This window comes from Pseudopipra pipra, chromosome 1 (assembly GCF_036250125.1).
Source record: "Pseudopipra pipra isolate bDixPip1 chromosome 1, bDixPip1.hap1, whole genome shotgun sequence".
NCBI classification, from domain to species: Eukaryota; Metazoa; Chordata; class Aves; order Passeriformes; family Pipridae; genus Pseudopipra; species Pseudopipra pipra.
This window is the reverse complement of record NC_087549.1, coordinates 121,211,912-121,227,475: the sequence shown is the minus strand read 5'-3', so window position 1 is coordinate 121,227,475 and position 15,564 is coordinate 121,211,912. Positions and strand designations below refer to the sequence as shown.

General features: G+C 39.3%; 1 protein-coding gene and 1 long non-coding RNA gene across 6 annotated transcripts in view; one reads left to right on the top strand and one right to left on the bottom strand.

Moving 5' to 3' along the window:
* Positions 1 to 8,856: 8,856 nt before the first annotated feature.
* Positions 8,857 to 11,032, bottom strand: LOC135423730 (uncharacterized). The gene is made up of 2 exons (XR_010434934.1): positions 10,939 to 11,032; positions 8,857 to 9,036 (listed from the first exon to the last, which is right to left on the bottom strand). It is a non-coding gene; the product is annotated as an uncharacterized LOC135423730 (long non-coding RNA).
* A 171-nt stretch (positions 11,033 to 11,203) lies between these two features.
* The window catches only part of TAX1BP1 (Tax1 binding protein 1), a 52,446-nt gene continuing 48,085 nt past the window's right edge, over positions 11,204 to 15,564 (top strand). For 4 of the 5 annotated variants that reach the window (XM_064674248.1, XM_064674232.1, XM_064674239.1 and 1 more), the window contains exons 1-2: positions 11,204 to 11,323; positions 14,185 to 14,368. In XM_064674248.1, the coding sequence (XP_064530318.1) occupies positions 14,192 to 14,368 (177 nt within the window). In that variant the 5' untranslated portion in view covers positions 11,204 to 11,323; positions 14,185 to 14,191. Of the gene's footprint in view, positions 11,324 to 11,815; positions 11,836 to 14,184; positions 14,369 to 15,564 lie in introns of those variants that run through there. The other variant, XM_064674225.1, reaches the window with a different exon arrangement.

The window sequence follows — 15,564 nt, the reverse complement described above, 5'->3', positions numbered from 1 at the left end:
TCAGGACATGGAGTTTTATAGTCTGGGTTAATAACTAAACACAATTTCCACTGAATTTAGCAAGTGTTACAGGCATAGTATGCCTGTAAAATGGGACCCTCACTGCAGAGTGATATTTAAATTCAGCATTAACACTTCTTAATGTAGCCAAAAGAATCTACACTGGATGCAACACCACATTTGAGACTTGCATCAAAATGCATTGGCAGCCAAACCTACCATGTTCCATTCCTCCTTCTAACCTTTCATCTTGCATTTGTTGTGTTTACTTCTCTGCACTGGAGAGTTGTCATAATGTTTGTAAAATGCAATAAAAGCACAGTGGAGCTCCTCAGGAATCCCTGAGCTGCAAATAGTTGGAGCTGGGAAAGCATTCCAGAGAAATATCCCTACGTATTTCCTCTCTGACTGGTCACTGTCTGGAGACAGACTACTGGGCTAGAGGGACTTTTGAGTCCAACATAATGTAACATTCTTCATGCTTGTAAATATTGGAGTTGGTATTCTCAAGGCGGCGTTAATTTCTTAGCTGTGTGCATTTTGCTGGATAACTAACTGGAACACATAAGCAGCAATGCAAGTGGTTATTTTTGCCAAAAAAACCCCAAAACCTTTGTGTAACTGGACGTGCTTTATTTCTTGCTGTATCATATTACATATTCTGCAGCAGCATGTAATTTAGTAATCAACCTTGAGCTAAATATGTGCAATATTTGGAATATTGCATATGCCTAACGGGAAGCAAATTCCAGGCTTCTGTGGGAATGTTGTGCCCTGGGGGAATATAGAAGCTTTGTTTTGGTATGCAGACTTACTGTTTGTTTTGTCAGAATCATTTGTATACTGTAGTTTGGAAAGCAGTTGCATCTCACTGAGACATCAGATGAATGTTAGAATGGGCAGGTTATTGCAGGGCATCAGTGCATACTTATTTGTACTAATCGATACCAATTCAGTTAAGTACTAGAGTTTTTGCCCTCTTTTTAGCTCTGATAAATCCCATGTGGCAGTTTGAGCCACATTAAAAATCTAAAATCCAACTTCCAAGCTTCCCCCACCCCTTCTCAACAATTTATCCTAACACCGGAGAGAAACTTTCAGGTCAGAGGCTTCTGTAGGGGAAGGGGGAAGTATATACATTTATTTACACAAATAAATACTATACAAACTAAAGGCAACTATATATATATATATATTGCATTACTATCAGTCAGTCCTTTCAAGCCCCTCCTTTAACTTTAGTCCAGGAACAGCCTTTAAGGCTGATATGTAACACAGTCTGCCGTGGGAGTGTTCTGGGCTCCTGAACACTCTCTTCTCACCAAGTCCAGCACTTGCTTGTTGTAGTCTCTCCTCCTCATGAAGTCCGAGAAGATAGCTTTGAGTCCTTGCTCTCCTGCTGCTGATGATCTCTCCCTCTCGGTGTCCCACCTCAGTTCGTAGGCTGCTGCAGTGTAGCTTATCAAGCATACGCGTCCTGGAATCTTCATTCCTCTAAGTCAGTTTTTGGCTGCCTCCGGTCAGCTTCGACAGGCAACTCCTGAGCCTCTCTTGGCCCGTCTCCAATTTCGCCTGGGATTCTTCTCCCAGGCACCGAGCTGATTTTATCAGCCCGTCCACTTGGCTCTGCTCAAGTGCTGAGCCTCAAAATCCACCCCCCACCAGCCTAAATGCAGTGGGGGGGAAAAGCCCCCTAGCCTTGGCCACAGGCAGCTCGGTTCAGTTATGCACTGTCCCAAGCATCCCGCAGCTGCATGGGGGGAAAGAAGGCCTGGCCTCCTCCCTCTTACCTCGGGTGCTGTGAATCTCTTCCTTCACAGCACACACTCCAAATGCTGACTCTAATTCTAGCCAAAGGCTGAGTTGGGGGGTCGCAGGGCTCCCTTCTCCCCCCCCCGGAGGGGAAGAGAGGGAGCCCAGCCACCCCCTGGCCTTGTCCACCTACACGCAGCAGACACCAACAGCAAAACAACCAAGACTGCACTGCCAACCATTTCTGGTGCTGTGATATATGATTTTGAGCAGAAGCGAACGACATGAGTGGTGACTGGCTCTCCAGGGAACACTGTCCTGGCACCCAATCACCTCTGAGCCCCTCGAACTCTCAAGGGAGGCCAATTTCAAACTATGACATCCCATTAGGATGTTTAGGCTAGACTGTTCTGTCTGGGTTTCTCAGAAGAGCTGGAAAGATTCAAGTACCTGTCTTCTCAAAGAATTCAACCGTCCCCATCAAAATCCCATGCAAGTAGAATGAAATTGAGATATGTTATCTAGCTGAATTTCTGGGAAATACTATGGATTTTCCAAAGCCCCTGAAGAGACTTAACTCCAAAAACTTGTCCTTTTAAGCATTTTGCTAAATGGAATGTGTTGCAGTTCTGGTTATGAGCAACTTCAACCACTGCCATCTTTTATAAATAAGTAGGATATTTTATGTGGGTCACTGCATATAGGTTGTACCATGAACAATATAGAATTATTTCATTTGGAGAGCTGACAAAAAAAATTAAAGTGTAAGTTACCTGTAGAGCATCCTGTAGCAATTTGGGCTTGGTTTCATTTTTGTGTTTTAGCTGAAAAAGGTTCTTTTAATGGATTTAGAATCTAGCAATGTTTATTAAATAGCTTGTTTTTATAAACTTATTTCACATGACATAGAAATGTGATCAGGAGGATGATTTTGGTTCAGATTTAGATGAACAGCTGTAAAAGCAGCGAAAGAAGGAAACAAATTCTAAAAGAAGTATTGCTACATAGGATAGATATTTGGTATTAGTCGTGGTCATTTTATTTTTACTTCTACCTGCAATGCACTACATATAGAACATACTGGTTTATGTGGTAATTGCACAAAATGGTCACTCAACACCCTTCTGCCAGTTATGGGGTACTGACACAGGAAAAAAAAGTGAATATGGTAGGGCAATAGGGAAAAACAATGTGGAAAAGCTACATGATATGTTGATCTCAAAACTAAGAAGTCCAAATAAGGATTAGGTAATTGTTTCCCAGGAAAAAAATGCATGCATATAAAACAGAAAAAATGTTTTGTTTTTTTTTTCAACCAACATACGTGTATCAGTCTAAAATCAACAACCTCACATTACTCTGATAAAATCCCAAACTAACCTCCTCATGACATAGAAAGAGGAAACCTGGAACTAACTCAGTCCTTGGTTTTCCCTGCACCAAAGTGTCAACCACATTGCTTCAGAAACATTTTCTTTGTGTGGCATGCTCCTGAGCAAAGTCTTGACTTTGCCAAATGAAAGGTGATCCCACTCCTATTGGCATTCTTAAGAGTTTGTTCCTGATTTTAGAGGAAACGACATAAGGTCCCTAGAGGAGCAAGGTGCATTCCTCATCACTGGCTTGCTGGAAGAATTAGTACCAGGAACCTACTGCGGATCAAGAGAGCAATTAATTAACTTTTGACAAAGTGACACTGTTACTAGAGTTATATAAATCAACAGAAAAGAACCAGCTTTTATTTTCTACACTTCTGCCCTATGGAAAATTTTAAATAAATACACTTCATGTAACATTTAAGAGTTCTAAATACAAATCGCACATTTGGTTTAAGTCCAGCACTGTGATTTCACCATAGAGAATGCATGCCTATGGAATAACTTGTTTATTATTAATTTTGTTTTAAAATCTCTGTTGTATGTTAGTGCATTTCCCTACAGAATTTAAAAAGTAATGTGATAAATTCCAGGAAAAGATGCACAAGAAAAAACAAGCTTTCAAAATCCAGAGTTGATTTGGCAAACCCACTTTTCTGAGTCAGATTTCCTCGTTGTTATTATTTCTGTAAAACTGACATAGCATGCCTGCTCATTTACACAAACTGATGCTTTCATTTACAAATAAGATGGAATAAAAAAAAATTTCCATGACTGATTTGTTTGAAAGAAAAGTACTTTTTGAACGTTTTGGGATTTTTCCCCAGTAATGCATTATCTTCACTAAATATTAAATCAAACTTTGGTTTGTTACAATTAAAAATTAACATAAATGTATCATTATCACTAGACTAATATAATCCTATTATCATTTTATTAGATAAACAGTGACAATGTTGTGTTTGTAATAGCCTTTAGAGATACAATAAATCTAGTAGGGGAATGTCAGCCTGGTCCAAGACAGATTAAATGTAGAGAACTGGAATATGTTCCCAGTAAACAAACACTTTGAGGTCAGGAGGTCATACTTGCTCAGCTGTTCTTCATAAGCCCTATTGGAAATAACTTTCATACCATCACTGAATATGTTCCATGCTACCTAATAATACCAAAGTCTGAGTACAGTTGTGATATAAATGATTTCTAAGTGAAATATGGAGTGTAAAACGATCAAAAACCAACAGGAAAACCAATATGTAAATGGAAGATCAGGATGATGTCAGACATTCAATGAGTGCAATTCATAAGATTTTTTTCTCTTTTGTGGTAGAAAACTCATCCCACTTGAAAGCTTGTTCCCATTGACAAATGAGCTGATTTGGCCTCAGCAACCTTGTGATTAATGTGACAAAAATTAAGACTAACTGTATTTGAATTTGGAAAATGACTAGGAAGAATATTCAGTCAATGAACTCTGCCTTGCCAGTTGAGTAATTGCAGCAGAATGGGGACCACAAGTCAACAAAGGTCTGGGAAGGAGAGAGAATTACAGACTGAATTTGCTTTTGGCATCTCTCCTATCAGGCAGAAAAATGCCTGGATTCTGGGAATGCTAAAATAAAGATATCAATGTGTGGTTTATGATGGGTGAAGTTCTCAAAAACTATTAAGATAACTTGGTGTTTTTCAGACATACATCTATCAACCAGTTTTATGGAAAAGCTGCACTACTTCAAGGCTGTGTAAGTAACAGATACTGTTGACAAGCTCAGTCAGGCCTCAGTGGTAGCATCTAAGCAGACAGTTTCATAAAGCCTTACAAAGTCTTCTTCAGCACAGACACAGTATATTCAAAATATGCAGATATGCAGACCAAATGCTGCCTACTGACATATCCCAGCAAAGATAACAGAAATAAACACTGTAAAAACAGATTTTAACCATGGAGTTTGTGTACCAAATACTTATTACAGGCCTAACAGACCCTTTACCATGTAGTGAACTAAAGCCATATGTCATGGATGTGACAGTACTGTGTTTTCAAAAGAGTAAAAATTGTTACCCATATTAATAATGTAAATTTTCTTTTGATTGAAAGATTCCAGTTCCAAAACACAACAACATGCAACCACACTTTGGACAACATTGCTAACTTGGCTACATTATAATATAAAATATTTATTAGCAAAAGGGAGAGCCACTTACTGAATATGTTTCTTTTTGTAGAAAGTTGTAGAAACGTAAGCACTGCAGTATTCTACCTTTAAAAAAATTACTTATACCAGGAAATTAATTTGGAAAATAAGAAAAGGTTTGAAAGCTGTGTGATAAAAATATATTTGCATTTCTAGATGGTGCTGAACAAATAAAACCAGAAAGACTACATTATTTTCTGTATGTAATTTGCATAACAAATCCAACATATTTTTCTCTGTACAGTGTTAATAGACACAAAAGAATAACAAATTATCAGGCGGATGAATTAAAGATGAATTTTCATTTTAGCACTCTTCTTCCTAGTAATTGATTTGTATGTAATGTATGTAACAATATGGTCATTATTTTTTTTCATAGAATTTAAGAACTCATGATGTAGGAGTTTCAGAACTCAAGCAGTAGGAGAAGGTGAGAACCTAGACTCAAGATCTGTTGACCAAGAAGTTTCCTGTACAAACAACACAAGAACTTTAGCATTAGTATGAGGACTCAGACATCTTTAAATTCTTTCAGAAGAATATATACCATTATGAGAAAATAGGAAAGCTGCCAAGCTTCTTTTAGATACAGTATACAGACACTTCTGTACTCTGTCAGCGGTGGCAGCCAGTGCTGGAGGGGGACCCAGAAGGGAATACAAGAAGTGTGCTGTAGGCTGCTGTGGAAAGTGCCTTTCTACTTTCAGTCCCTCAAGGTTAACCGCTGTGCCCTGAGGTACAAGAATTTTTAAATCTCATTGCTTGTTTGCTTCCTGCCACATGCAGCTTTCCTGCCTCTGAAAACAAAATGTTGGTCATTTGGGAGCTTCCTATTGCTTTCAGATATCAAAGATAAAAGGCTGAGAAAAACAGTAAATCTCCTAAAGCATACCAAATGAAGATATTTACCTGTTCTATATCTGCTAAGATTTAAGTGACACCTACTCAGGGGTCATTTACATGCAGTTCTGTGTATACCAGTAAGAGGTACGCTAGAGGGGAAAAAAACCTCCTTGCAAACATCATAAATAAGAAATGAAACACTCCCCCAGACCTGGGTCTCCAGTGCACATATATTAATTACACACCAGAGGGTAAAGCCTCAGTATGTGCAAGCATTTAATTCATTATTTGCATTTATTAAAAACATTCCTTTTCACTTTAACAATACAGTAACCCAACAGTGAAATAACAGCAATTCAAATGTGGTCATTTACAGACATGCGGTTTCTTGTGCCCATTGTACAGTGCAGTGCTGCCAAGTCTCACACCTTAGGAGTAAGCTCCTGCTCTCTCCTCTGTCACACACGTGCATGCACACACATACAAAATTTACATGTCTGCTCTCACCTATACTCTTTTGGGAAAACCCACAAATTTCATCAATCTCACTCTACAGATTTAAAAATCCTGGCAGCTTTTGAATAGCTTTTCTTCATCAGCTGCAATTAACTGTTGGAAAAGAAATCCAAAATACACAGAGAGAAACTTTCTCCTTAATAGGAAATGTTAGCAATAGTATGGGATTTCTAATACGTTCCAAAGTTTTGCCACGCCATCTTACTGGAAGGCCAAGTCTGCATGCCCTCTGATTAGATTTCCTTAAATGCTGGGCAATTCAGTGTCGTCAGCCATAACATAAAACATTATTTATAACTATTTAACTGTTTTAAGAGTATAGTTAATAGCTTTCTGTAACATGATCTTAAAGAAGTTGATTAAGTGTGCTTTACAACATGACCAGAAAGAGCTTCCGATTAGTGACATCAGTATATATATTTTACATCTCACATGGCCCATACTTTCAAAGTTGGAAGTGTTGAAATAGGAGTCAAACCAAAATGAAACCAAATCATTAGAACTGAAGTGTTTCCTTACTACACTTCATCAATATCATCATGTCAGGCCAATAGATTGAATATTCACAACATAAAGTACCTTTCTCTGGTAATAAACTCTAGAAATATATAATTTTTCTGTCAGTTGTACAAAGCAAAGATAGGCCTCAGGAGGGGAATTCAGAGCTGGTTCCAAAACTCATCATGGGTTTGGTTCAGGCTCTAACACAGAACATAAACAGAAAATTTGTTTGGCTCTGGATCTGACTAAAAGTTTGCATATATCCAAGGTTAAACAGATGGAACAGGAACCCATTTATAATTTCAAGGCTCTAAATTACTAAAGGAGCTCACAGGTTTAGAACGATAGTGTAGTAAGGAAAATAGTTAATGTTTTCCAAACACCCAGGACTCTCTTCCCTGGGAGTCTGTAGTTGCCCTGCACTTCCTTAGGCAATTCTGGTTAACTGCTTACAGTTTTTATTCCTCATTCATCTCCTGCCTGAAGAAGGACTAGTCTCATCCTGACAAAGTCTCAGTATAATTACAAAGCAGGGGAATTTTTATATCCCAGACTAAATGTCAAACTTCTTTGGAATCTAGTAATGTTCAAATGCAGTTACTGCATTCTCAAACATTTTTACTTTATTTAATATTTCTATCAAAACCACAATCATAATTTGCCATTGTATTTTTGTCCTCATATTTATGCACTTCAGAAATTAGCACCCTATGAGGAGAGTTCTGCCAACTTTTTATTTCAAAATTAATACCCTGGTGAAATGTATTTGACATGTATTCTTTGGGAATTGTACATATAGACACAAAAAAAGAGAGAACTGGGTTTTATTTTTCATCCTAAAGAAGAGAAGGCCACAGGAAGACCCAACTACTATCTACAACCAGCTAAGCAGAGGGTCTAAAAAAGATAGAACTGAACACTCTTCAGAGGTGCACAGTAAAAGAACAAGAGGCAAGAGAAAACTGGAACATGGGAAATTCCGATTTGATATAAAGAAACTTTTTTACAATTAGAGTTTTCAACCACTGAAAGAGGTCCTTTAGGTGACAGTGGAATGCCTCTATCCTTGGAGACGTTCCAAATGTGGCTGGGCAAGGCCCTGAGTAATGCGCTCCTTTGAGCTGCTCTGGACATCCCTTCCAACTGACATGGTTTTGATTATATGAAAAAATAAAGTATCATTAAAAAGATACTTGACATTCACCATTTTTCTTCTTTTAAAAATGCCCAAATATTTGCTAAACTTTGACACTACATGCTTAGAGTACAATTCTGGTACACATGAAAAGTGGTAAAACACCAGCTTGAACAAAACCATTTTCCTGTTACTGAAATCAGTGGGGTTGGAAAGCTGAAAATCAAGCCAGAAGGAGATGGGATTATTGCCATCATACCCATAATAAGCTTTTCTAATTGAGTTTGTGTTAGCATTAGAGAATCTCACAAGGGTAAGGATTTGTTAGAAATGCTGATATCAAACTTTTTTTTTTTAAATATTTTGAGGAGAATGTAGGGAAAGATAGAAAAATAATGTTTTGTTTTGTTTTTTCCTACTCAAGAACAAGTTTTCTAAAAGATTTATATCACATGGATGAATTTCATGAGATAGTAGCTACCTAGAAAATCCAGACTTATTAAGGCACTCAACCATTAATTCTCAGAGCAACTGCAAGTTTCACCAGTTCCAGTCACATTTTTCCTGATTCAAATCTTTGTTTGCACAAGTACAAGCATATTGATTGTTGATCCTGGGATCATAGTGCACAGCTTGTCCATTTGGGTCAAGTCCTTCATTTCTCGAAGAGGTGATAACAAAAGGAGAAAAGGCGCTGCACTGTCTTTCTGTAAAATATCTATAAACTGTAGAGGGATAAGGTTGGCATCTAAACATAGCATACAAACACATACATGAGAACACTTATTAAACCATTTATTTTAGTAAGAAATATTAATTTGAATAATTGAAGAAATATTTTTGTATTATGTATTTGTTATAACCACTATATATATGTGGTTGAGATACAGAGTTTAAAAATACATTTTCCTGAAAATTGTGGATATAAGTACTAGAAAAGGTAAGATTATTCTTGATTTATTTGTTCTAATATTTACACTGTACGTGACAACTAGCACATGTAGTTTGTTTTTCCATATGCATTAAGCAACAGAAATAATAACTCAATACTGAATTATGAGTAACCCATAACTACCTTTTTTGACCGAATGAACATTTTTTAAGTGAACATGGAAATACCTCAAGTTTCTTAAAAAACTTGGTATGGGGGAGAAGTCTTCTTTTAAAAATCAGGAAACAGAGTTAGTTTGTTGGGGTTTTTTTATACCAGGCACTCACTGTAAAAACTTTGTTAGCTGCCAAAGAAAATCTTTATTTCAAATTTCCCATCATATTCCCATAAACCTGCATTATAATGGCTTTAAACGAAAGCAAAACTACTTAGTCTCACCAATACTGATATTCCCCAGCTAGTGACTGTAAACCCTGAGTTCTTCCTAAGTCCCAGCCCACATGAGAACAGTGTCTTGTGACTCTTAGCCCTTTATCATGTCATACAGAGCAAAGAGCAGTGAAGAGGAGAAATGGGGGGCTGAGATAAGAAATAGCTCTTCCTACCTCCTTAGAAATATTTATTGCTTTTCTGAACAACATACTGGTTTCATTTTCCACTACAAAAATTCATCTAGTCTTACAGGAGAGATTGCTATACATACACTTCTTGTGTCTTCTAAAATGGTCAGTTAGTATTATGCAGGGAAGTAATTGTTTTCCAGGGGAAAATGAATTATATGGATGATATAAGAGATTATTAACTGTGGCTACAAATCAAAGGATTACTTAGTAACCTGTGATATACCAGAAGACATGAGACTGTTTTCAGAAACAAGAAGTACAAGTACAATGAATAACCTCAATTACTTAAAAGAACAGTTTCAATGCTCCAGCTTAGTTTCATTTCTGTTAGGACTGACCATGAAAAAGCTGGTGAACCTGTCAAAAACCTAACTCAATAATTCTAATAATTAATCCTATAATAGAATATTAATTCTAGTAATAACACTGTGTCTCTCTACATAACCCATTTGTTGAAAATACATATGAAAACATGCAAGAAAAGATAGCAACAAAAAGGTAAAGATGATCTTGGAGACGGTTTGTGGTGGCAACCAACACTGGGACAAGTCCCGCATATGAATGATGGGTACTCATCACTGTTGGTTTTTATTCAGAACCATGACTCTGGTAAGTAGTCTATGCGCTACTTTTGGATGAAAACTGAGTGGAGTCAGTGAAATAGTTGTGAGTGTAGTTAGAGGAGCCTTCCTGCCCAAACCTTTTAAATCTAGACTGTTTTAAAACTATCAGATGTAATAAAAGGTAAAATTAATCCTGTATAAACTCGTGGTAACTAAAGTGATTAAGGTAGTGGAGTCACTGTCCCTGGAGGCGTTCAAGAAACGACTGGACGGGGCACTTAGTGCCACGGTCTAATTGACAAGGTAAGTAATCGGTCAAAGGTTGGACTCAATAATCTCAAGAGGTCTTGTCCAACTTAAAGGATTCTGTGGTTCTGTGTTCTCTGAGTCGGTGTTATGTGTGATGTAATGTACTTTCACGGAGGTCCGCCAACATACCCAAGTAGAACCCTGCGTAAGCGTTTACGATCGCTCTTATCTCATCCCTCCGTTGCCCTGGGAAGACCCGCAAAGGCTGGGAGATTAACAGGGAGGCTGCTCACGAGGTGCGAGCACGCCCGTGTTTTGGAAGTGTGACGGAGGAGGCGATGACTTCATCGGGGCATGTGAGTGCGACAGAGGTGATGTTGTAATCATGGACATGCCGGGAGGGGACCGTGGGAGCGCTGTACGGAGGAACAGCAGCACGACCCCGCACACCTTGGGAGCGCCGCCTTGCTCGGGCCCTCTCGCCCCCCGAGTCCGTGTGCCTTAGGGACAAGGGGAACGGTCAGACCGTGAGACAGCCGGAGAACCCTCCCCTCTCCAGCCGGATCCCGCCCCGCGCAGGCAGGGCCGGGCTGGAAGTGACGCGGGCGGGCGGGGCTGCGCGGCACTGATGGCGGAGGCCCCATGTTGATGTCCCCGGCGCTCTCCGCGTCTGTCTAGGTAAGGGCGCTCCGGGGCCTGGCTGGGGGGAACGGGCAGGGCTGACACGCTCTTTCCTCCCTGCCTCCGGCAGCCCCCGGAGCGGGTGGGGCCGTGAGGCCGCGGTTCTGCGCCACCGGCCCCCGCCAGCTGTGCGGGCCGGCCGAGGTCGGGAGGGGAGTGGCGGGGCCGGGCTGCGGGAGACGGCGGGGCTCCCCTTCCTGGGGAGAAGGCGAAGGCCCGGAGCAAAGGTGATCGAGGCGGGCAAGTGAGGCCGTGCCGGCCGCTGACGGAGCAGCGGCGGGGAAGGGGCAGGAGGCGGCCGGGGAGGTCGGGACCGGGGGTGTCAGGTGCCCGGGACCGCGGCCGGAGGACTCCCGGGGAGACTGACTGGGGCAGTACGGCTCGTCCTGCTTTTGCTCTTCTTGCCCGACGAGCTTTTCCTCTTTTTCACCGTTCTTTTCGCTGCGTAAAACCAAACGCGTCGCTCAGCCTCTCCGTGGGAAGCGCTTGTCATGTCGGTAATGAAGCCAGTGCGTAGCTCTCCCTGCTTCTCCTCCTCCTCTCCTGTTTCCTAAGCGGTAGCAGTGAGTTAAGCAGGCAGGCAAGCACGCAGCATCGCCCTAAACTATTCTTGAACTGTAAGTAGATCTCAGCATCACCTAAGCTCCGGGGATTTTCCTGCTAGGCAACAGTAATCCCAGATGACTGTTCTGGTCTGCCCAAATTCAGATTTGTGAACAGTTCTGCTTTGGGCTTGGAAACCAGTCTCCCTTTACTGGTTCCACTAAAGAACTTCCAGAGGTTCCAGTACTACTCAGCAGTGGCAGCTGGCAACTGGTGTGCTGAAATTAGTATAATTTTTTCTTTTTTTTTCCTCCAGTAGTGTGTGCTTAGGCTAAACTATACAATCTTAAAAATAGACTTATTAAAAATAAAATCAATTGTTTTTGTTATTAATGCTTCGCTAACCGTTTTTATACTTATTCTGGCTGGTGAAAATTGAAGCACTATTTCATGTTAGTGTTTTTCAGCTAATTTACTGAATTACTAAAAATTAATTAATTTGTTGCACTTGGAAATAAGGTTATTCTGCTTCTTTTAGAACTGTAGAAACTGCTGCTGCATACTGTTTATAGTTCAGAGTGGATCTGAGAGCTGTCTTGAATATAATACTCTGTTTTGAGATGTGTGGGAGCTTTCAGGGTTTTCCTATGCTGTAAAATTTGCTACTCTCTTCTGGACCCTGAAGCTACCAACTGATAGGATTTATATGTACCCTATTTTCTCTAGAAAACTGTCTTTTGATCTCTACTCAGTTTCTGGCTTGCGTAAGTTCTTGTTTTTCCTTTGTATCTGTTCATCTTCACAAGCTTGGCATTTTATCTTATAACCTGTGTTGTTCAGTGTACAAAATTGTTTAACATCTGATACATTGAAATAATGTCATGGCTGCCTGTATGTACTTAATGTGTTACACTAAATTGGGCAGTATTAAGCTTGAATATTGAGGGCTTACAACTGAAAACGCCCTCTATTTACTTTACTTTTTCCTTGTTTTGAATGATGAATATCTGTTTACTTCAGAGCGCATTTTATTTCAGAAAACTCAGCGTCTTTGCAACTTATTTTTTAGCTGGTGAAATTGTAAAAGGCTATAGGAAATACACAAACAGCTTTTAATCTTTGAACTACTTGAGACTTGCAGTGCCCTATCCCCTTTGGGTTTTGTTTTCCACATGTATCTTCAATGAAAGTAATATATTATGTCACACACTTGGCAGTTACTTCTTTCAAAATGTGAATTTGCTTGGTCAGTATAAAATTACTTTTAACATCAATTGCAAGAATAGGATGGCTCATCTTTCTAGAAGTGTTAGATACATAAGGCCAAAATCCTCCTGATAGGAAATGTTTTGACAGAATTGTGATTGTACCTGGAAATCAGACACTCGAAACTTCTCAGTTGCCCGTGTTCTATTTTTGGCAGATATTGCCGAATCTGAGGAAAGGATGTTCTTGTTCTGCTGGTGAGGCATCTTGTGTCGCTGTAATTTGTAGCACTGTGTATCCTGAATGAGGTGGTGAATGGAAAGCATGATTAAAAGCTTTTGCAGTCCCAACTGATTAGTGTTAATCCGTCAAACTGCATGCATACCTCAGTGTTCCTGCTGTCAATGCAGTCCATTGTTTATGGAAATGAAGCCAAACGTGTGGAGCTGAGAGCATGTGTTACAGTGAGAATAGTAAAAGATGCTCATGGGCTGCTGAACGGTGGCAGGAGAAGTCTTTTGAAGAAGAAGCAGGGAAAAAAGCCAACCCAAACAAACCTCTCCTGTTTAGATAAACTTTCTTGTCTTTAAAAAAGGTCTTAAAATGGAACTTTGATACTTCTACTGAGAGGGGAAGAAAAACTTCATATATAAAAATCCTGTGAAAAGCACTGAGCACTACGGATTCTGAGAAAAATGTAAAGCAGGGAAACTACAGAAGTTTTGTTTCTCCTTCTCTACCATGTCTAGAACCATTAAGAATCTCTCATTGAGTTAAAACCTTGCTTTGTTTTCCCATCACTGCTTTTATTTTCCACTTTTTGCCGCTGTATCTGAGATAGAATACTGGGGGCATTCAGCTAAGCAGCGGTTTCTCTCCATCTTGATGTCATTGCTGAAATAACTACTCTTTTATTCTGAGAGGTGATTGTTTTGGAATGATGCTGAGTCAGTGCACTTTGGTGAACTTAGTCTGTGGCTATCTGTTTTTGGAACAGGGGAACCAATTGTTAGGGTTTTCTGTCTTGTTTATTTCAACTAGATTAATTTTTGTAATTTAACTAATTTTTCCACTATGTTGAAGTAGCAACTTCTACAATTTCATTACAGATCAATCATGTCATCCTTTCAAGAAGTTCCGTCTTCAACTAACACTTTGCAGACTTCCAATTTTGCACATGTGATTTTTCAAAATGTGGCGAAAAGTTATCTTCCAAACACACATCTTGAATGTCACTACACTCTAACCCAGTTTATCCATCCTCATCAAAAAGATTGGGTTGGCATTTTCAAGGTAAGTGAAGCTTGTTCTATTGCTATTTTTCAAATGTTTGCCCACTCTCTTACTGGTTAAAAAAAATAAATCCCAACAACATAAAAACTCTCTCATAAACTTTTAAAGTTGAACATCACTTAAGTGGTGCGTTGATTAAGTGGTGTGTTAGAGTGTAAGTTTTGTAAAAAAGACCAAACTGGAGCTCAAAACTGGAACTCAAAATGAGTATGCTTAAGATCAGCTGGAATAAAGGAAAGGTGTGATGTGGTGCTGGTGTGCAGAATTAAATGGAGATGATTTGAGAAGAGGTGTGTGCTCACCGAGTGACATTGTAAACAGGACTATGTGAAGAATATGATACAGAGTTAGTGTGAAATGTGTGTGGAAAGAATGAAAACTAAGCTGGAGATATCCTGATACACATCCCTGATTAATTGTTCTTGCTAGAACAGGCAGAACATTATAGATCACTAAACTTGTTCAAAACAGACTCTTGAAAAAGGTGGAGGGGTGAGGCCACACCTCCAAAGGTATTTGGAGATATTTTTAAAGGCTAGTAAAGCTTCATTAGAAGAATGGGATTAAAAATTCTTTAATTCTTATATCTACTTCTATTTAGGACCTTGATCTGTGTTTCTTTGTCAGTATAGCTCCTAATAGATGATGCTTATATTCTTTATTTGTGTGGCTAATAGAAGTTTTGATTCAGCCTTTAAAGAAGTGATGCTTTGGCAGTGGAGAGGGCGTAAAGGTGATAGACTAGTTTGGTACTGGAGGACCTTTCCTGTAGAACTGTGTCCACTATTTAAGAATGTAAATGCTTGACTTCATTATAATCTACAGATTATCAATGCATTGTTGGTCTTTATTCAAGATAAATTACTCCTCTGCAACATAAAAGTACTGCACTCTATAACAAAGCAGAAGCATTTTTAATGCTTTGTGCAGTACTTACAGTCATGAAGTTGTGCAAGGGAGGTATCAACTTACAAGCAGGCACGTTTCTCTAGTGGGAAGGTTTTAAAAATATGTGTATATATATCTCGATTATTTGCAAATTTTTGCAATTTGTGTAATTGAGCACACTTGAGTATTTAGCTGATGGCACTAATGAAACTTCAAAAACAATCTGTATCAAAACTTTAGAAGAGTGCTGTTCATATTACACATAAGCATCTTGAAATTATTTAAATGTAACTTTAGAAGTGAATGTA